The 21,996-nt window shown below is 39.3% G+C and overlaps 1 protein-coding gene and 1 pseudogene across 40 annotated transcripts in view; one reads left to right on the forward strand and one right to left on the reverse strand.

Moving 5' to 3' along the window:
* ABI2 (abl interactor 2) overlaps positions 1 to 19,989 on the reverse strand; it is a 164,631-nt gene extending 144,642 nt beyond the window's left edge. For 11 of the 40 annotated variants that reach the window (XM_081813855.1, XM_081813871.1, XM_081813854.1 and 8 more), the window contains exon 1: positions 19,573 to 19,982. In XM_081813855.1, coding sequence (XP_081669981.1) covers positions 19,573 to 19,689 — 117 coding nt within the window. In that variant the 5' untranslated portion in view covers positions 19,690 to 19,982. Of the gene's footprint in view, positions 1 to 19,572 lie in introns of all 40 variants that reach the window. The other 29 variants (XM_081813861.1, XM_081813833.1, XM_081813845.1 and 26 more) reach the window with 9 other exon arrangements.
* On the forward strand, positions 7,734 to 10,031 carry LOC145720486 (large ribosomal subunit protein eL30 pseudogene; annotated as a pseudogene).
* Positions 19,990 to 21,996: the final 2,007 nt, after the last annotated feature.

The raw sequence follows: 21,996 nt of genomic DNA on the forward strand, positions 1-21,996 counted from the left end.
AAATTGACAGAATACACAGAAAGTAAACATAATAGACTGAACACCACCATTAACCATTAACCACTTTGACCTAATTAACATTTAGAGAACACTCCAAGAGCAGAATGCACATTTTTTTTCAAATGCACACAAAACATTAACCAAATTAAACCCTATTATAGGCCAGTAAAAAGTCTCAAAACAATTCAAGAGAATTCAAGTCAAAGTGTTTGACCATAGAAGAATTATATTAGAAATCATCAGCAGAGGGGCGCCTGGGTGGCTCAGTCGGTTAAGTGTCTGCCTTTGGTTCAGGTCATGATCTTAAGGTCCTGGGATAGAGCCCCACATTGGGTTCCAGCAGGACCCTGCTCAGCGGGAAGCCTGCTTCTCCCTCTCCTCCCCACTTGTGCTTTCTCTCTTTACTTGAGAGAGAAAATGAGAGAGAGAGAGAGAGAACATGAGAGGGGCAAGGGTCAGAGAGAGAAGCAGACTCCCTGCTGAGAAGGGATCCAGGTGTGGGACTTGATCCTGGGACTCCAGGATCATGACTTGGGCCGAAGGCAGTCACTTAACCAACTGAGCCACCCAGGTGGCCAAATAAATAATCTTAAAAAAAAAAATCATTATCAGAAAGATCCATGGAAAATTCCCAAATCTTTGGAAATTAAATAACACTTCCAAATAACTCATTGCTCAACAAAAGCCATTAAAAGAGAAATGAGAGTGTTGGGGGAAATGTCTGGGGGGGGGGAATTTAAGATTTGTGGGATGCCACTAAAGCAGTACTTAAGAGGAAAATGTATAGCCCTAAATGTCTATATTAGAAAGGAAGAAAACCAATGACATCAGTTTATACTTTAAGAAAGAAGAAAATGCAGTATAAATTAACCCCCAACCAAAGAAAAGCAGAGGGAAGGAAATATGAGAGCACAGTCAATAAAAAGAAACAGAAAGTCACTAAAGAAAACCACTGATATCAAAAGTTAGTTCTCTGAGATCAATACAAACGACAAACTTTTAGCCAGAACTAATCAGGAAAAAAAGAGAGAACACACAAACTGTATCAAGAACTCAAAATGTGACAATTCAACACCCAAAAACCAAATAATCCAATTTAAAAATGGGCAGAGAACATGAATAGACATTTCTCCAAAGAAGACATGCAGATGGCCAAAACATGAAAAGATGCTAAATGGAGCTCCTGGCTGGCTCAGTCAATCTGGATTCTTACCTTACACAAAATATACAAAAATTAACTCAAAATGGATCAAAGACCTAAATAAAACACACTAGAATATTATATACAATGGAATATTACTCAACCATAAAATAAAGTACTGATATATGCTACACAACATGGATAAACTCCTAGTTTACTATGCTAAGTGAAAGAAGTTAGATACAATAAGCCACATATTCTTTGTAGCTAAAACTATAGAACTCTTAAAAGCAAACATAGGTATAAATTTTCATGTCCCTGGTTTAAGCAATGTTTCTTAAATATGGCACCAAAAGCCCAAGAAACAAAATAACTTGGACTTCACAAAAACTAAAAACTTCTGTGCATCAAAGGACAGGCTTCCAAAGGACATGATCAAGAAAGTGCAATGACAACTGACAAACTAGAAACAAATATTTGCAAATCGTATATCTAATAAGGATATGCTATCCAAAATATATAAAGAACTCTCACAACTCAACAAAAAGGTAAACAACACAATTAAAAAGTGAACAAAGAAAAAATAAAAGAACTTGAATAGACATTTCTCCCAAGAATGGTCAATAAGCACATGGAAAGATGCTCAATATTATCAGTGATTAGGGAAATATAAATCAAAACCACAATGGCATACCACTTCACACCAACTACAATGGCTACAACCTTAAGCAGCAAATAACAAATATTGTCAAAGATGTACAGAAACTGGAACTCTCATACACTACTGCTAGAAATGTAAATAGTGCAACCGTACGACCCAGGAATTCCACTCCTATGTACACCCAAGAGGATTTAAAATATAATGTTTAGACAAAAGCTTACACACAAATGTTCATAGCAACATTATTCATAATAACCAAAAGGTGGAAACAACCCAAATAACAACTGATGAATGGATAAACAAAATGTGGTATATCCATATAATGAAATAGTAGGAATGAAGGGTAGGCATGCCTCATTCTACTGTGCTTCCCAGATGCTGTGTTTTTTACAAACTAACATTTTGTAGCAACCTTGCTTCAAACAAGTCTACAGGTGCCATTTTTCCAACAGCATCTGTTCACTTCATGTCTCTCTCTCCATTTTGGTAATTTTCACAATTTCACACTTTTTCATTACTATATTTGTTATGGTAATCTGTGACCAATGATTATGACTCCCTGAAAACTCAGATGATGGTTAGCATTTTTTGGCAATGAAGTATCTTTTTTTTAAGATTTTATTTATTCATCAGAGAGAGAGCCAGAGACAAGGAGAGCACAAGCAGGGGGAGCTGCAGGCAGAGGGAGAAGTAGGCTCCCTGCTGAGCAAGGAGCCTGACGCGGGACTCAATTCCAGGACTCTAGGATCATGACCTGAGCTGAAGGAAGACACTTAAAACCAACTGAGCCACCCAGACGTCCCAGCAATAAAGTATGTTTTTAAACTGATCTCTAAGGGCGCCTGGGTGGCTCAGTCGTTAAGCGTCTGCCTTCGGCTCAGGTCATGATCCCAGGGTCCTGGGATCGAGCCCCGCATCGGGGTCCCTGCTCAGTGGGAAGCCTGCTTCTCCCTCTCCCACTCCCCCTTGTTTGTGTTCCCTCTCTCGCTGTCTCCCTGTCAAAAAATAAAAATCTTTAAAAAAAATAAAATAAAATAAAATAAAGTGATGTCTAAGCCCAACGTGGGACCCAAACTCACAACCCCAAGATCAAGAGTCACATGCTCTACCAACTGAGCCAGGCAGGCACTCCAGCAACAAAGTATTTTTTAACAAAATGTACAATGTTTTTTTTAGACATAATCCTACTATACACTTAATAGACTACACTGTAGTGTAAAAATAACTTTCACATGTACTGGAAAACCAAAATATTCATTTCATTTGTTTATTGCAGTATTTGCTTTATTGCAGTGCTCTGAAACCAAACTCCCAATATCTCTGGGGCATGCCTGTACTGAAACATGTTACAACACGGAGGAGTGCAGAAAATATTATTATGCTAAAGTGAAATAAGTCACACAGAAAAGGCCACATATTATGTTTCTATTTCTATGAAATGTCCAGAATAGGCAAATCAATAGAGACAGAAAGTAGATCTGCAGTTGCCAAGGAGTGCAGGGACATGCAGTGACTATTTAATGGGTACAAGTTCTCTCTGGGATAATGAAAATGTTCTGAAATTAAATTTGGTAATGGTTGCACAACTCTATAAATACATTAAAAACCACTGAACTTTACACTTTAAAATAGTTAAAATGGTGAGTTCTATGTTATGTCAATGTTGTTTAAAATAAAACCCAAAACATCAATTAAATAGGGTTTTTAACAAACTGATGAGAACTGTTACGTTTGGAAAGACAGAGGTAGGATTAAAGTAGCAGCCAAAATGATCCGGTCTAATTTACACATCTTGTGTCAAAAGAGTTTATGTATAACATCAAATAATATTAAACCGATCTGAATTAACCGGACTTTAATCTTTTTTAAAAAGTCATGTTAATAATACAAGTGATCCAGTCTTTATTCACTTCAAAAGAAGAAAAAATTGAAATACAATGCCCTGTCATTACATGTATATAACACATCTACACCACCGACTAAACTGCTGACATTAAATTTATGTTATATGGAGGTTTTGTTATTTGCACATGAATAAAATTCATGATTATACATATTACATTATAAGCAAATGTGCTGATAAAAACCCAGAAAAAATATGAATTTAACGTCAATAAATTTTAATTTCTTCTTCTCTCAAAACAGTACTATATATTAAGCTAAGTTATTCAAGTCCTTTTTCTGAACCTGGTCTGCTCTTCTACAATAAAAGGGTTTAAGGGAGAAGAGAAGGGACTGTTATTCAAACGTGATCTCCCGACAGAAGACTTGTAGTACTATATATTGAAAAACACAGGCATCCCTTGTTGCTTCCCCTATTCAATATTGTTTTGTAGGTTCTGGAAGTTCCTAACAATGCATCTCCTTGCCTCTATTCAAAGTGTTCAATAGATAAATAGATAAAGCCAAATAACAGCAAGAACAACAAAAGAAAAGCAGTGTCATGTTATTTATATTTAGTCCAAACCCCGCCAATTCAGAATTTACTGAACAGAGGCTCTTCATAGCAATCAAAATGGTCACAGAATTAGACCGTTAGCTCCATGAGTTATCAATGATTTCCCAGCATGAACAGATACTCATAAGTATTTCTTGAATGAAGAAGAAAAACATATACACATGTAAAAATTTTAAATTGTATGAGTCATAATTTCAATCATTTTACTCAACAAACCACAAGGGACACAGACAAAAAAAAAATGAACAAAATTTCTATCTTCACAGAATTTTAGTTTAACAGGGTCACAGCTAAGCTTGAGTTTACTTAACTGATTTTTTAAAATAGGAATATCTCGGGGCACCTGGATGGCACAGTCAGTTGAGCATCCAACTCTTGGTTTTGGCTCAAGTCATGATCTCAGTGTCGTGGGATCAAGCCCTGCGTTGGGCTCCATACTCAGCGTAGAGTCTACTTGGGTTTCTCACCCCACCCCGACCCTCCCATTCATTCTAAGATAAATAAATCTTTTTAATTAATAAATAAATAAATAAAAATAGGAATATCTCCCTTGCTCACTACCCAAAAAGTGAGAGATCCACTAAGACATTTAATGAGTATCCACTACAGAATAAGCCATGCACTAAGTGAAAGCAAATCAACTGCAGAATTAACTCCAAAGTACTAGCCACATGTGAAATACCACTTACAATTCTGTTGGTCACATCTATATTAAATATCCTAGGCAAATGAAAAGTATTCACCAACTTCATTTACCTGTACATACAAATACAAGCTCTTCCATTCTGGAAAACTAATTTATTTCACTACACTCATTTGGGTATTTTCTACTGCTTACAAGAAAAAAAACCTAATTTATTCTTTTAGCAAATATTTATTGAATGCCTATTTTGTCCCAGGCACTGTTCCAGATATTGACAATAAAAAAGACTCCCTTTGGGGCGCCTGGGTGGTTCAGTCAGTTAAGCATCCGACTCTTGATTTCAGCTCAGGTCATGATCTCACGAGACCTGCATCAAGCTCTGCACTGGGGTGGAGCCTGCTTAAGATTCTCTCTCTCCCTCTCCCCGTCCACCCCCTTCCTCTCTCAGGTGGGTAGGGGGCTGGCGGGGGGCGGGGGTGTAGGAGACCCCCTGCCCTCATGGAGCTCACCAGCCAGGGGAGACAGAGGCAAATTAAACAAATAGCTTAACATTGTATGTTAAATGGTAAGTAATACAAAGAAAAATACAGCATGGGAAAAAAAAGTACAAGCAAAAAGGAGAGTAAACAAAGTATGTTATAACTCTATATAGACCAGGAAGGGTCATCAAGGAAGGTGACATTTGGACCAGATGGTTCCACAGATGAATTCCACCAAACATCTAAAGAAGAATTAATACCAGGACACCTGGCTGGCTCAGTCAGTGGAGCATGCAATTCTTGATCTTGGGGTTTTGAGTTTGAGCCCTACTTGGGGCATGTTGCCTACTTAAAAAAATTTTTTTAATTAAAGACGACTTGGGGCGCCTGGGTGGCTCAGTTGGTTAAGCAACTGCCTTCGGCTCAGGTCATGATCCTGGAGTCCCTGGATCGAGTCCCACATCAGGCTCCCTGCTCGGCGGGGAGTCTGCTTCTCCCTCTGACCCTCCCCTCTCTCATGTGCTTGCTCTCTCTCATTCTCTCTCAAATAAATAAATAAAATCTTTAAAAAAAAAAAAAAAAGAAGACTTAATACTTACTCTTCTCAAACGAGTCCAAAAAAAACAAACAGAAAAGCAATGAAAGCTTCCAAATTCATTCTATGAAGCCAGCATAACCCTGATACCAAAACCAGATAAAGACATCACAAAAAAAGAGAATTACCCAGTATCTCTGATGAACACAGATGCAAAATTCCTCAACAAAATATTAGCAAACCAAATCCTACAATCCATTTAAAAAATCATTCACCACAATCAAGTGGGATTAATTCCTGGGATGCAAGTGTGGTTCAATATTTGCAAATCAATCAACAAAAATACATCACTTAAAAAGAGAAAGGATAAAAACTATATGATTATCACAAGAGACACAGAAAAAGCAGTTGACAAAGTACAACATCCAATCACGATAAAAACCCTCAACAAAGCAGGTTTAGAAGGAATATACCTCAACACAATAAAGTCCTTAAATGAAAACTCACAGCTAACATCATCCTCAACTGTGAAACACTGACAGCTTTTCAGGAACAAGACAAGGATGTCCACTCTCACCACTTTTATTTAATGTAGTACCGGAAGTCTTAGCCTCAGCAACCAGACAACAAAAAGAAATAAAAGGCATCCAAATTGGTAAAGAAGTAGTAAAACTTTCACTGTTTGCAGATGACTTTCACAATTTATATCATGTCATCTGATACTATATATAAAAAACCCTAAAGACTCCACCAAAAAACTATAGAATAAATGAATTCAGTCAAGTTGCATGATACAACATCAATATACAGAAATCTGCTGCATAACTATATACCAATAAAGAAGCAGAAAGATAAATTAAGAATACCATATACAATTACACCAAAAATAATAAAATACCTACAAATAAACTTAACCAAGGAGGTGAAAGACCTGTACTTGAAAACACTGATGAAAGAAATTGAAGATGACACAAATGAATAGAAAGATACTCCACACTCATGGATTGGGAGAACAAATATTGTTAAAATGTCCATACTACCCAAAGCAATCTACAGATTTAATGCAATACCTATCAAAATACCATTTTTCACAGAACTAGAGCAAACAATCCTAAATTTTATATGGAACCACAAAAGATCCTAAATAGCCAAAGCAATCTTGAAAAAGAAAAACAAAACTGGAGGTATCACAACCTCAGATTTCATGATATACCACAAAGCTGTAGTAATCAAAACAGTACGGTATTGGCACAAAAATAGACACACAAATCAACAGAACAGAAAACCCAGGGATGCCTGGGTGGCTCAGTCAGTTGGGCTTCCAACTCTTGATTCTGGCTCAGGTCATGATCTCAGGGTCATGAGATGCAGCCCCACGGTCGGGCTCCACCCTCAGCGGGGAATCTGCTTGAGATTCTCTCTCTCCCCCACCCTCCCCCCACTTCCTCCCGCACGTGAGCTCTCTTGCTCTAAAATAAATAAATAAAGCTTTAAAAATTTTTTAGAAAGAACAGAAAACCCAGAAATAAACCCACAATTCTATGGTCAATATCTGAAAAAGGAGGCAAGAATATGCAATGGGAAAAAGACACTCTCTTCAACAAATGGTGTTGGGGAAACTAGACAGCCACATGCAGAAGAATGAAACTGGACCACTTTCTTACACCATACACAAAAATAAACTCAAAATGTGTTAAAGACCTAAATGTGGGACCTGAAACCATAAAAATCCTAGAAAATAGCACAGGCAGTAATTTTTCTGACATCGGCCATAGCGACATTTTTTTAGATACGTCTCCTAAGACAAGGGAAACAAAAGCAAAAATAAAAACAAAACAAACAAAACTAAACAAAACCCTATTGGGACTACATCAAAATAAAAAGCTTCTGCACAGCAAAGGAAACAATCAACTAAACTAAAAGCCTACTGAATGGGAAAAGATATTTGCAAATGATATACCCAATAACGGGTTAATATCTAAAATATATAAAGAACTTCTACAAATAAAAACCAAATAATTCAATTAAAAAATGGGCAGTTGAGGGGCGCCTGGGTGGCTCAGTCGTTAAGCGGCTGCCTTTGGCTCAGGTCATGATCCCAGGGTCCTGGGATCAAGCCCCGCATCAGGCTCCCTGCTCCGCAGGAAGCCTGCTTCTCCCTCTCCCACTCCTTCTGCTTGTGTTCCCTCTCTCACTGTGTCTCTCTCTGTCAAATAAATAAATAAAATCTTTAAAAAATAAACAAATAAAAAATGGGCAGTTGATGTGAACAGACATTTCTCCAAAGACAACACACAGATGGCCAACAGACACATGAAGAGATGCTCAACATCACTAATCATCAGGGAAATGCAAATCAAAACCACATCAAGATATCACCTCACACCTGTCAGAACAGCTAAAATCAATAACACAAGAAACAAGTGTTGGCAAGAATCTGGAGAAAAGGGAACCTTGTACACTGTACGTAGGACTGTAAACTGGTCCAGCCACTGTGAAAAACAGTATGGAGATTCTTCAAAAAATTAAAAATATAATTACCATACGATCCAGTAATTCCACTACTGGGTATTTACCCAAAGAATATGAAAACACTAATGCAGAAAGATAGATGCACCCCTATATTTATTGCAGCATTATTTACAATGCCAAATTATGGAAGCAACACAAATGTCCATTGATAGATGAATGGATAAAGAAGATGTGGTACGGAGCACCTGGCTGGCTCAGTCAGTAGAGCATGTGACTCGATCTCATGGTCATGAGTTCTAGCCCCATAATGGAGCTCCCACACAAAAAAAAGATGATTTTATATATAAATATATGTATCTATTTTTATATATGTGTGTATATATATCTGTGTGTATATATACAAATTTGTGTGTATATATATATATCTGTGTATACACACACACACACAAAACAGAATATTACTCAGCCATAAAAAAGAATGAAATACTGCTATTTGCAACATGGATAGAGCTAAATGGTATAACACTAAGTGAAATAAGTCAGAGAAAGACAGCATCATATGATTTCATTCATATGTGAAATTCACTCCTTAAATCTGAATTTAAGAAACAAAACAAATGAAGAAAGAAAAAAAAGGAGAAACAAAAAAACAGACTCTTAAATATAGAAAACAAAATGATGGTTACCAGAGGGGAGGTGGGTAGGGAGGTGGGTGAAATAGATGAAGGGGATTAAGCATACACTTACTGTGATAAGCACTGAGTAATGTATAGAATTGTTGAAACACTGTATTATACATCTGAAACTAATGTAACACTGTATGTTAATTATACTGGGAGTAAAAATTAATTTTTAGAAGTTTTTTTTTAAGTTAAAAAAAATAGAAGTTGACATTTGGTCAAAAGCATGAAAAAGGTAAAAGATCCAGTGATACAACTATCTGGGGAATGAATACTCCTGGTGGAGGGCATGGTAAATGCAAAGTAAAAAAATCTTGAGGCACCTTTCCCATATCTGGCTACTCTGGCAGCTGCTCTTGGTTGGGGCCATCGTGCACCTAAGGGAGGAAGATGATGGCCACAAAGAAAATGAAAAAGTTACTGGAATTGATCAACTCTAGGCTCCAATTCCTTATGAAAAATGGAAAGCGCATGTTGAGGTAGAAGCAGACTTTGAAAATGATCAGACATGGCAAAGTAAAACTGGTCATCCTCACCAACAACTGCCCAGCCTTGAGGAAATCTGAAATAGAACACTACACCATGTTGGCCAAAACTGGTGTCCATCACTACAGTGGCAATAATATTAAATTGGGCACAGCATGTGGTAAATACTACAGAGTATGTATACTGGCTATCATCGATCCAGGTGATTCCCATATCATTAGAAGCATGCCAGAACAGACTAGTGGAAGTAATTCATGCAAAATTTTTCTTTAATAAAAGTGGTCAGAGGGCGCCTGGGTGGCTCAGTTGGTTAAGCAACTGCCTTCGGCTCAGGTCATGATCCTGGAGTCCCAGGATCGAGTCCCGCATCGGGCTCCCTGCTCGGCGGGGAGTCTGCTTCTCCCTCTGACCCTCCCCCTTCTCATGCTCTCTCTATCTCATTCTCTCTCTCAAATAAATAAATAAAATCTTTAAAAAAAAAAAAGTGGTCAGAACTTGTTTTTAAAAAGTGGGGGGCGGGGGGACTGGGTGGCTCAGTCAGTTAACCAACTAACTCTTGATTTTGGCTTGGTTCACAATCTCAGGATCGTAAGATCGAGCCCTGAAAAGGGCTCTGTGCTGGTCGTGGAGCCTGCTTGGGATTCTCTCTCCTGCCACTCCCACTGCCCCTCCCCTCCCCTCCCATTTGAGTGTGCACAATTGTGCTCACTCGCTTAAAAAAAAAAAAAAAAAGTCTTGAGGCAGAAGTATGTCTGTTATGTTCAAAAAAGAGGCCAAAGTGACTGGAATAGAGTTAGCAAAGGAGAGGAGAGGAATTAAATTAGGAGAGGATTCAATACTAGAAAACTAGATCATTCGTGGCTTGTAGGCAATGTTAAGGACTCTAGTTCTTATACTGAGTGAGAAGGGAAGTCTCTCAGTGTTTTGAACAGAACATGATCTGATTAAGATTTTTAAAAGATCACTCCTGCTATTGCTATAATCTAACTGAGGAATAATGGTGGCTTGGATCAGGCTGGTAGCAGGGGAGGTGGTATAAGTCAGATCCAGACATGTGAAAATAGAGTTATTTGTTAATCCAATGCAAAAGAGAAGGGTCAAGGACAGTACCAAGGTTTTGGGCTCAGGTATCAAGGGGGTTAGAGTTGCCATTTACTGATAAAGGAAGGAAAAGCTATGTTCATATATTGTGACTGAATAGTGCCCCCCCCCCCCGCCCCAAGATGAACACATCCTAATCCTCTGGAATCTGTGAATATGTTACCTTAACATGAGATGGAAAGATTATCAGAGTGGGCCCAAGGTGGATCTTTAAAAAGGAAGACAGAGGATCAGAGTCAGAGAAGCAATGTGACAACAGAAGGAGGGGGAGAGAAAAGGGAGGTGATGATGGAAGCAGAGACAGAAAGATGTGAAAACAAAAGCTGAGGTTGGAGTGATGCCACTTCTGGCTTGGAATTTGAAGGAGGGTCATGAGCTAAGGAATGTGGGCAGCCTTTAGAATCTGGAAAAGGCAAGGAAACTGATTCTCCCCTAGAGCGTCCAGAAAGAACGCAATTCTGTGGCCCACTGCAGACTTCTGACCTCCACAATTATAAAATGGTAAATTTGTGTTGTTTTAAACTGCTGAGGGGCGCCTGGGTGGCTCAGTCATTAAGCGTCTGCCTTCAGCTCAGGTCATGATCCCAGGGTCCTGGGATGGAGCCCCGCATCGGGCTCCCTGCTCAGCGGAAAGCCTGCTTCTCCCTCTCCCACTCCCCCTGCTTGTGTTCCCTCTCTCGCTGTGTCTCTCTCTGTCAAATAAATAAATAAAATCTTTTAAAAAAAAAACACTGCTGAATTTGTGGTAATTTGTTGTAACAACAGAAAATTAATATAAATACAAGTCTGAATATTTAGAAATTAAGAACTATAGGTAGTATCAAATTTTCTGTATTATAACAAAATCTCCTTCAAAATTTGAAAGTAATACCATAGGATTATAAGGTTGTATACTCAAAAGATATTGTATCAAATTAAATGTCTTAGCATTTTAAATAAATGTCCTCATACATGTAAGTTCAAAATAGGAGTTACAATAGTCATCAACTAAATGATAATACAATATTTGGTCACATAGGGTCTGAAGACTCCTCTCTGAACCTCTGAACTTTGCCAAATCTGTCACCCTGATATAATTTCTAGAAGGCCTAATTCATCTAAACCCCTCCATCTTGGCAAAATGCTGGAGAAGCTGCAAGTTATAATGGTTATGCCCTAAGTCAGTATATAAACGTAAAATGGATATAAAAGAAGAAGGTAGGTTAATTTGTATATTTACAAAAGAGGGCCTGAGTTATGAAAAGTTAAGAAATATCACTCTAAAGCAATTCAATTTGGGGATAAAGTCCTTGAACCCAGGGCATCCCTACTTAGTATATCACTATATCTAGAAAATTAAAATACAACTATTTGTGGGTCTATGATATGAACTACAACTTTACAGACTACATTTAGTTGTAAAAAGCTGTGAAATTCTTTTTAACTAGAAAAATACTGCCATCATACAGTTGTAGTTAAACAACTACATGTGAGGGGGACCATACTGGCTCAGTCAGTGGAGCATGCAACTCTTGATCTCGGGGGCATGCGTTTGAGCCTCACACTGGATGTAGAGATTACTTTTTAAAAACAGCAAAAAAACTGAAAATTTTAAAAATTAAAAATAAATAAAAATAAACAGGACATGTTAAACTAGGATGCAAAAAATCCTAGCACCACCTAGCATCTTTGAACCCCAAACACAATCAAATCTCATCCTATCAAAATCCTTGAAATTAAAAAAGTGACCAAAGACATACCACAAAAGAGCAGGTTAAAAAGATGACAAAATAAAATATTTAAATCTTCAATATCATTAATAATGAGGGCGCCTGGGTGGCTCAGTTGGTTAAGCGACTGCCTCCGGCTCAGGTTATGATCCTGGAGTCCCGGGATCGAGTCCCACATCGGGCTCCCTGCTCAGCAGGGAGTCTGCTTCTCCCTCTGACCCTCCTCTCTCTCATACTCTCTGTCTCTCATTCCCTCTCTCTCAAATAAATAAAATCTTAAGAAGTATATATATATCATTAATAATGATTACAAGTAAAAGCAAACATACAGCGTATTTCATTGATTGCATGAACATTTTTTCCTATTTTAACATAACTGAAATTGAAATGCATTGGGTCAGGTAAGTGGCAGTATTTTAAGTGTTTAAGAGGCAGTGTTCATTAATTTAGTGGCACATAAAATAATGGTGTATCTTAAAAATTGATAGTCTTAGCTTTGATTAAACATATAGTTTTAGCTATACGAACTCACTGAATCTTTAAAACTATCCTATAATGTAGCTTCTGTAACTGTACCATCTTACAGATAAGAAAACTGAGACAGGTTAAATAACTTCCAAGTCACACAGCCACTAAAATTAAAATTATCGGGCGCCAGAGTGGCTCAGTTGGTTAAGCATCTGCCTTCAGCTCGGGTCATGATCCCAGAGTCCTGGGATCAAGCCCCACATGGGGCTCCCTGCTCAGCGGGGAGCCTGCTTCTCTCTCTCCTTCTGCCCCTCCCCCTGCTTGTGCTTTCTCTCTGTCAAATAATCAAATAATATCTTAAAATAAATAAATTAAATTAAAATTATCTTTAACACATGACAGTATTTAATTACAAAATGACTATTTTGTCATATTCTCAGTTTTTTCATAACTATCTTAGTGATCTCAATATGAAAAAAGGTTTTTAAATAATGTAAGCTTTTATAAACAGTTCTTTTGCACACACAAATACAACATATAGCAGAGTGCATAAATAGCAGTCAATATACAATGTACACCTGTTTAACCAAGCTTGCTTATTGTACCAAATTTCTAGACATTAATATAAATCCATTTCTTGGAAAAGAAAGATGTTCTGCAACTCAAAATGCCTATTACTTCACCGATCAAACTTTCTGTATTTTTTTTAAATATACTTTGCAATCAAACGATTCACCTGATCAACAGACTAAAAGTAAAATGAACATCTTAATAGATACGGAAAAAGGCGTATGACAAAATATAACATCCATTCATGGTTTTTAACCATGAGTAAGAGTCTCGAATATAATTTAATCTGTGTTTGCAATTTTATCAAAGGTCTTGATAATGACTAGGTTATTACTAAAAATCCAATTACCAAATATCTGCTTAGAAAGTCAGGACTAATTTCTCTGAATAAACCTTAATCAAATCCTGAAGAATTAAGTCACCTCAATCTAGGGAAATTCAGTCTCCCAGTCTGATCCACTTATGTGTTCGCTCCTCTCTGTGGAGGTAAAAGACAAAGTCACAGAGAAGGATGTAAATATTGGTCTTCAAGTATCTACTCTCAAATAACTTTCTCCTTCTTCACACTAGGTGCCTTTAAGATTCTCTATTTGTGAGAACAAAAGAACTCAAACACATAAAGATAAACCCCTTCTGTATACTCTGTGACATCTATTAAAAAAAACAAAGTCAAACCAACACCATTAAAAGTTTCTTGTTAGGGGCACCTGACTGGCTCAATGGGACTCTTGATCTCCGGGTTTTAAGTAGAGCCCCACATTGGGTGGCGAGATTACTTAAAAATAAAATCTTTTTAAAAATAATAATAGTGGGCGCCTGGGTGGCTCAGTTGGTTAAGCGACTGCCTTCGGCTCAGGTCATGATCCTGGAGTCCCGGGATCGAGTCCCGCATCGGGCTCCCTGCTCGGCAGGGAGTCTGCTTCTCCCTCTGCCCTTCCCACTGCTCATGCTCTCTCTCTCACAAAAATAAGTAAATAAAAATCTTAAAGTCTATTTTGTCTGAATAAGTATTGCTACTCTAGCTTTCTTTTGACATCCATTTGCTTGATAAATGTTTCTCCATTCCATTACTTTCAATCTGTATGTGTCTTTAAGTCTGAAATGAGTCTCTTGTGGGCAGCAGATAGATGGGTCTTGCTTTTTTATTCATTCAGTCACTGTATGTCTTTTGGCTGGGGGGTTTAGTCCATTTACATTCAAAGTAATTATTGATACAAATGTACTTATTGCCATGTATTCAAATAGTTTTTATTAAATAAGAATTTTAAACCTTTACATTGTTTTAGTAATGACTTTTTTTATGAATCTGGTAACAAGCCATGATTCTATTAGCTCCATGATTCTATTAGCGCCATGATTTTTTTTTTTTTAAGATTTTATTTACTTATTTGAGAGAGAATGAGAGAGAGAGAGAGCATGAGAGGGGGGAGGGTCAGAGGGAGAAGGAGACTCCCTGCTGAGCAGGGAGCCCGATGCGGGGCTCGATCCCAGGACTCCAGGATCATGACCTGAGCTGAAGGCAGTCGCTTAATCAACTGAGCCACCCAGGCGCCCTAGCTCCATGATTCTTATTAGCTCCTTCATGCAATTTTTAATGAATTCTGGGAGTATCCTTGTTGATAAAGACAAAAAAGGGAAGCCACTAATGACATCTCTCCTATTATTCAAAAGCAAAAATATATAGATATATTTCAGATAAAATTTAAGGTATTTTTGAAAAAATTTTTATAAAGTATTTTTTATTTTATTATCTTTTAAGTAAGTTCTATGCCCAACATGGGGCTTTAACTCATGACCTTAAGATCAAGAGTTGCATGCTTTACAGACTGAGGCAGCCAGGCTCCCCTTAAGAAACATTTTGAATTTCTGTTCTTCTGAGTAAATCCATGTTACTGGATGATTTTGCTCTTATTCCAAACCATGGACAATGCGATTTTACTATTTATCTAATGTGAATTATCACTCACAAAAAGTAACTATTTTATCTAACAAAGGGAAAAAAGGCAGGGGTGCCTAAGTGGCTCAGTCAAGTGTCCAACTCTCATGTGCAGCTCAGGTCATGATCTCAGGATCTTAGGATCAAGCCCCAAGTGGGGCTCTCCACTCAGCGAGGAGTCTGCTTGTCTCCCTCTCCCTCTGCCCCTCCCACTCATGTGTTGGCGCATGTGTTGGTCTTTCTCTCTCTCAAATAAATCTTTTTTTTTTTTAAAGATTTTATTTATTCTTATTTTGAGAGAGAGAGAGAGAGCACAAGAGGGGGGAGCAGGAGAGGGAGAAGCAGACTCCCTGCTGAGCAGGGAGCCCGATGTGGGACTCGATCCCAGGACTCCAGGATCATGACCTGAGCCGAAGGCAGTCGCTTAAACAACTGAGCCACCCAGGCGCCCCTCAAATAAATCTTTTTAAAAAAGGAAAAATGTAACTAAGTATAAGTTAGTTTTCGGATGCCTGGATGGCTCAGTTGTTTAAGTATCTGCCTTTGGCTCAGGTCATGATCCCAGGGTCCTGTGATCAAGTCCCGCATTGGGCTCCTTGCTCAGTGGGGAGCCTGCTTCTCCCTCTGCCTGCCACTCCCCCTGCTTGTGCTCTCTAATAAATAAATATTTTTTTTAAAAAGTTAGTTTTCCAGATTTACTCTAGAAAGTAATAACGATAAATTTATTTCATCTACCAAAACACTAAAGCAACTCATATTATCATAAAATTCTCCTATTTGTAAAAATGTAGATTCCAAGTCAATCAAAATACTGTTTAAAATTTCTGGATACTTCTTAGATTAGGTATCAATGTTTATATTAATAAATGTATCGATGTTTATATTAATAAATGAAAAAAAGAAACACAGGTCTTAACGTATCTTAAAAAACCCTTAACAATTACTAAGGCCTTTTTTACAGAGAAGAAATAAAATCAATCAGGTAAATATCAGCAAATGTTAGTTGTAACTTTTTATCATCACATTTTAGAAAAAAAAATACTTTTACTATCACTCTTTCTAGAGGTTGAAATAATAAAAGAAAACCATCTAAATTTTTACTAAAAATTATTTTTAAATTTTTAACGTTAGCTGCATTAGTAACCTGGAAAACTACTACTTACAACACTGCTGTACCTGTAGATTTTGTATGTGTGTGTGTGTGTTAACACAGGCAATACCTAGTCACTCTTTTTTTTTTTTTTTAAGATTTTATTTATTTATTTGACAGAGAGAGACATAGCAAGAGAGGGAACACAAGCTGGGGGAGTGGAAGAGGGAGAAGCAGGCTTCCCGCAGAGTAGGGAGCCCGATGCGGGGCTCAATCCCAGGGCCCTGGGATCATGACCTGAGCCAAAGGCAGACGCTTAACAACTGAGCCACCCAGGCGCCCCAATACCTAGTCACTCTTAATGCCAGTAATGTATCTGAAGGATGTTTTTATTAGAAACAATTTAAACACAGTACAGTTGTTTTCAGAAGGACAGCACAATCATTTTTCCTTCCTTTGCTCAATATCTACACTAAATATAATCCACATTTAGAATATTCTTATTTAACGTAATTATTTGGATACTCCTATGGTTAAAACCAGCTATTTAAGAACACTGAACAAAGAACCTTACCCTTTGTTACATATAATCAACAGATTTATCTTTTTCTCCTTTACTGGCAAAAATTACATTTCCACAAAATAAAATGAATGTTAGGTTGGTTAACTTAAGCTAGTGGTTAGGGCATGATGTTATAACAAGGCTAAACTGACAACCAATTAACTTTGCAGGGTAAGAGGCAGCATCAAAACCACTGCTGGTCAGTTCTCTGATCACAAAGAGAGCCAGTTGGGTCAAATGTACAGCTGGGTCAGCAGAAATCTACAATCAGCATGTTCTATTTATCAACTTCACTACAAACAAATCATGCAAAGAGCTGTCATCTGGGAAGAGAAAAACACCAATGATATACCCACTGGATCATGAAACAGATGATAACCTAGGCGGTAAAATCTAAAGTATAAAATCTATTTTAGATGCTAAGTTGAAAAAATATTTTTAAATCCATTTCTTTTAATATCTATACTAAGAATTTTAAATGCCACCACACTAAATTTTTAATCCTATTGCTAAAACAAACAGATAATGGTGGCAGTAATATTCTTCTCTCAACTAGAATGTATAAAATATTTAAAAAGAGGACAATCCCTAACCCCTTTAACCTCTCAGCTTTATTAATACATATACTTTACCTTTATGTATCAATTGTAATCTAAGAAAAACTATACCTTCAAATCAAAATAAAAATTATTTTCTAAAGAGAGACAAATCTGTTTCTCATTTTTTACTCCTGGTAATAACTGCTACCAAGTCACTTTTCCACTCTCAATGTCTCTTCTGACTTATAATCCCATAATATGTTGCAGGAGGCAATGGAATTACCACTCAGTCCTTTAGATTTGCCTCTCCTACAGACTGTGAATTCCCTGAGAATAGCACAGCTTCCTCCAGTCCTTCTTCCCACCTTCAGTCCCTTACAGAGTATAAACTGACACACTACATTATTCATTTGTTCACAGATCAGCCTCTCCTATTAACTACACTATAAAATTCTGTAGACATTAGGTGTGTATCATCAACCCTTTACACTGTGCCAGGCTATAGAAGACTTTTGAATAATATTCAGTTGAAAATTGAGCAACTAAACTTTGGACTCTTTCCTATCCCACTCAGTATTAGCAAAGCACCCTCCAAATATGGACCACTGTATTTTTTGTATGAATCTTTGACCCAAGACACATTTTTTTCTGTTTCTATTAGCCATACTTTCAACTGCCTCTTTGGAGGGAAAAGCCTTGGAGTAGGTCTGGTTCCTTCCCCAATACAAATAGTCCCTACAAGATAATAGAGAGTTCATTATATATCCAATCAAGTAAAATCTCACAATAACATCCTTGAGTAACTATGCGATCCTTACAAAATTCATGAGCCTATAAATTCTAACACCTTTTTTTTTTTTTTTTTAGTTTATACTAAGACTGGAGAGCGCTTCCCAACATAGCTGATACTAAGGATGCCGGGAGAGATGGAAGTGGGAGTAAGGGAGGAAAAAGAAAAAGAAAAAGACCATAGTGAAAGAACAATTTAACACTTCTTCCATTTCCACCTTTATCCCAAGAGAATTTAAATGGGGAGGGAAAAAAATGGAGGTAGAACCTGTGATTCAGAATAAGCCATAGAGAAAACAAAAGATGCTGAATTTGCAGTGTTTTAACCTATACTTTCAAATAATTTTTAAGAAGGATTTTTTTTTAATCCACAGAATCTTTTGCTTCATACAGGCGCAGCTGGATCTCATCTCACCCAATATACCCCACTTCCATATACATACACACAACGTTACCACTATGAGTCTCCGTGCCAAACCAGCCATCTCGGGAAAAATTAAACCATGAGGATCATTTCCTAATCCCTGCTGAAAAATACTCACAATTCTTTTTCCCACAGGAAAATTAACTATTCTAACGGGAACGGGGAGGGGGGGAGTGCTCGTTATCATGCAGTTTCTCATTCTCCACAGGGAGGAAAATGGCAACAACTTCCAAAAAGAGACAACTGCTCTTCTACTGTATCCCCGGTTAGAAACTAAAAAAAATAAGCAAAATTTCCAGTCTCTTGAGGCATTTATATGAATATAAAACTAAGGCACTTTACTTTGCAGCAACATAGCCCCTTAAAAATCCTCCAGAGCTTGGGGGATGGGGGTGATCCATCAATCCCCCCACACCCCTGCTATATGGGGGAGCAGGATTCTGTCAAATAGAAAAAGCCACTCTCCGCCTCCTCCGCCATCCCGAACACTGACGGGTACCGAGTGCGGGGGCGGCCGAGGGGGAGAAGCGAAAAGGCGGGGACACAACACACACACACACCGCACCGAGGACTGATTCATGGCTTTTTCAAAATGCTTTAAAGCTACAATGTCCTCCAGCCGCAGGTTTCTCACCAATTCACCAGCCCCAGCTCCCACCCTACTCCCCCAACCCCTCGCCCTCGGGGGCTTAGCTGGGCTGGGTCCCCGCCGCGGCCTCGGCCCCGCGCGCCCTACGCCCCCAGGCGCGCGGCCCCCGGCCCGGGGATCCCCCACGCGGGGTCCACCAGCCAGAGGCCCAAAGCGCCAAGGCCCGCACATGCTTCGCACCTGGATGTAGTTGTTCTCGCAGTAATCTGCCACCCGTTCCAGATTCGTGTAACTGTCGAAGAGGGCCCGGCGGCCCCCCGGGATTTCCTCCTCCAGCAGCATCTGCAGCTCCGCCATCTTCACATCCTCCTCCTCCTCATACAGACCGCAGAGGTAGCGGCGGCAGCAGCGCCTGGGAAACCCAAGACTGGGAGAAGAGGAGAAGAGGAGAAGAGGAGCAGCGGTAGCGGCGGTGGCGGTGGCGGCGGCGGCGGCGGCGGCGGCGGCGGCGGCGGCGGCGGCGGCGGCGGCGGCAACGGCAACTCGGAAGGAGCGAGAAACACCCCCGAGCGCCACAGGGGAGGGGGCAGCAGAACGGGGGCGGGGCGCGAGCCGACGGACTCCGAGGACGGTCACCGCGGCGACGGACGGCCGGGCGCGCGCACGCGCGCTCCCCTCCCTCCGCCCCCGGACGCCCGAAAAAGATTCCCACCCTCGGCCGCGCCGCCCGCCCCTCCCCCACTCTCGGCGTTTCCTAGCGACGGCGGGAGTGGGGGCCGGGAAGCGCGCGGGAGTCGTGCGCGCCGTTAACCCTTCGGCCCCCGCAAGTTGCGTGGCTCGGGAAATGTCCCCGGCGGCCTTTGTTGGTGTGAGTGAACGTGCTGCCGGGCTCTGCTGTCTTCCCGCCTGAGTCCTGTGCGACTCCCCTCCGCGTTATTCTCAACCTGAGGCCGAACCCCATGGTCATTGGACTGTAGAGTAGGAGCCCACAAAACTTCCGTGCAGCTTTAAGTGCCTCCTTGCTTTCCATTTTTCTTTTCTTTGACCTCATCCATTCTCTTCGGTACAGATAAGTAAATTCAAGTTTCCTAATCCCAAATCTCCTGCACCCGGGCTTTTTTGCACTTATTTGCCCGCTAAAGCAGTTCCCCACCGACCCCCCGCCAGGTTAAGTCTCCGTTCTGCTCTCAATTCCCCGTCCTGCTCTCAATTCCCCGTCCTCTGGCTCTCAGCTTTTTGTGCTTGCCCTCTCTGTGATTCGCTTCCTCAATGACATCCTTTTCTGTCATTTCTTTGCTTCTGTCAGCTTCCTTGCCTTTTTTCTTCCTAGATCCAGTATTTATAGTTTCGAAAACGGTTTTGCTGATGCTAATTTCCCTCCTCACAGCGTTGTTACATGGATAAAATAAAAGTTTATGTGAAAGTACTTTGAAAAACGTTAAAATGCTACAAAAATTCAAGGTAGACCATTTTGATTTTGCAGTTATTCTGTTCTTGTTCCCAGATACTGTATCTGTTTTCCTAAATCTTGACTACTCCACACAATGTAATCTTAAACTAAAGTTTCAGACAACTGCTGAGTTGTCCGTGACCTTAATTTATGCCATGCAAAGTCAGGGTTGACTACATTTGTAGTTCAGAACAGGATGCATTATTTAAACTCTTGTTCTTGGTTTTGTGATGTCTTGGCCGTCCTACAGTGATCCCCCCCCCAACTTTTTCTTCCCCAGATAATGAAAAAACTATATTATACTTTTCAAAAAATCATTTGAATGCTATGCCATTACAAATTTCTGGAGCAATCTCTTGTGTTGTTATATTGGCTGTATGATAAACACATTAGCAAATTATTTGGAATTTTCAATGTGGAACCCAAATTAAAGAATATTGAAAATGGGGCACCTGGGTGGCTCAGTCGTTAAGCTTCTGCCTTCGGCTCAGATCACGATCCCAGAGTCCTGGAACGGAGCCCTGCATCAGCAGGAGGCATGCTTCTCCCTCTCCCTCTGCCCCTGCTTGTGTTCCCTCTCTCGCTGTCTCTCTCTCTGTCAAATAAATAAATAAAATCTTAAAAAAATATATATTGAAAATGTTAGTCCAGTCCATCTGTTTTTTTCTTAACTTCAAACATCTGTATTAGTGGTTCTCAAACTTAAGTGTAAGGAGCTTGTTAAAAATGAAAGCTGTAGGATCACACTAGAGATTCCTTAGAGGGCAGTAGTGACAGAATGGGGTAGTTACTTAAATGATATATAAACTTGCTTCAGGGAATAAAATACATATGAATAATCAAGTGAATAAAACAAATTAGATGAAACTTTTCTTTCAGACTAAACTTCAGTGAATTAAAAGGCTACTGTTGAACTGTAACAAGCCCACCAGGTGAGTTAAGTGGTAAACAGACTCTTCCCCCATTACACTTATTTCCACCCAGCATTCTTTCAAATACTGTTTAGCAGTTAGCCCAGTAAACACATCTCCCTGAGGCATGATGGTCATCCTAGGAATCACTGCCTGATGATTCTGCTGCTTTCTTAAATTGACTTGTGACAACCTCTTTGGATCTTAGCTTCTCTATCTGAAAAACTCAAAGGGTTTAACTCAGGTCAGTCGTTCTTAAATTTCAGTGTGGATTGGAATCACTTGGAGGGCTTATTAAAACAC

The sequence above is a fragment of the Leptonychotes weddellii genome, chromosome 3 (assembly GCF_054177405.1).
Source record: "Leptonychotes weddellii isolate Sample4059 chromosome 3, ASM5417740v2, whole genome shotgun sequence".
NCBI classification, from domain to species: Eukaryota; Metazoa; Chordata; class Mammalia; order Carnivora; family Phocidae; genus Leptonychotes; species Leptonychotes weddellii.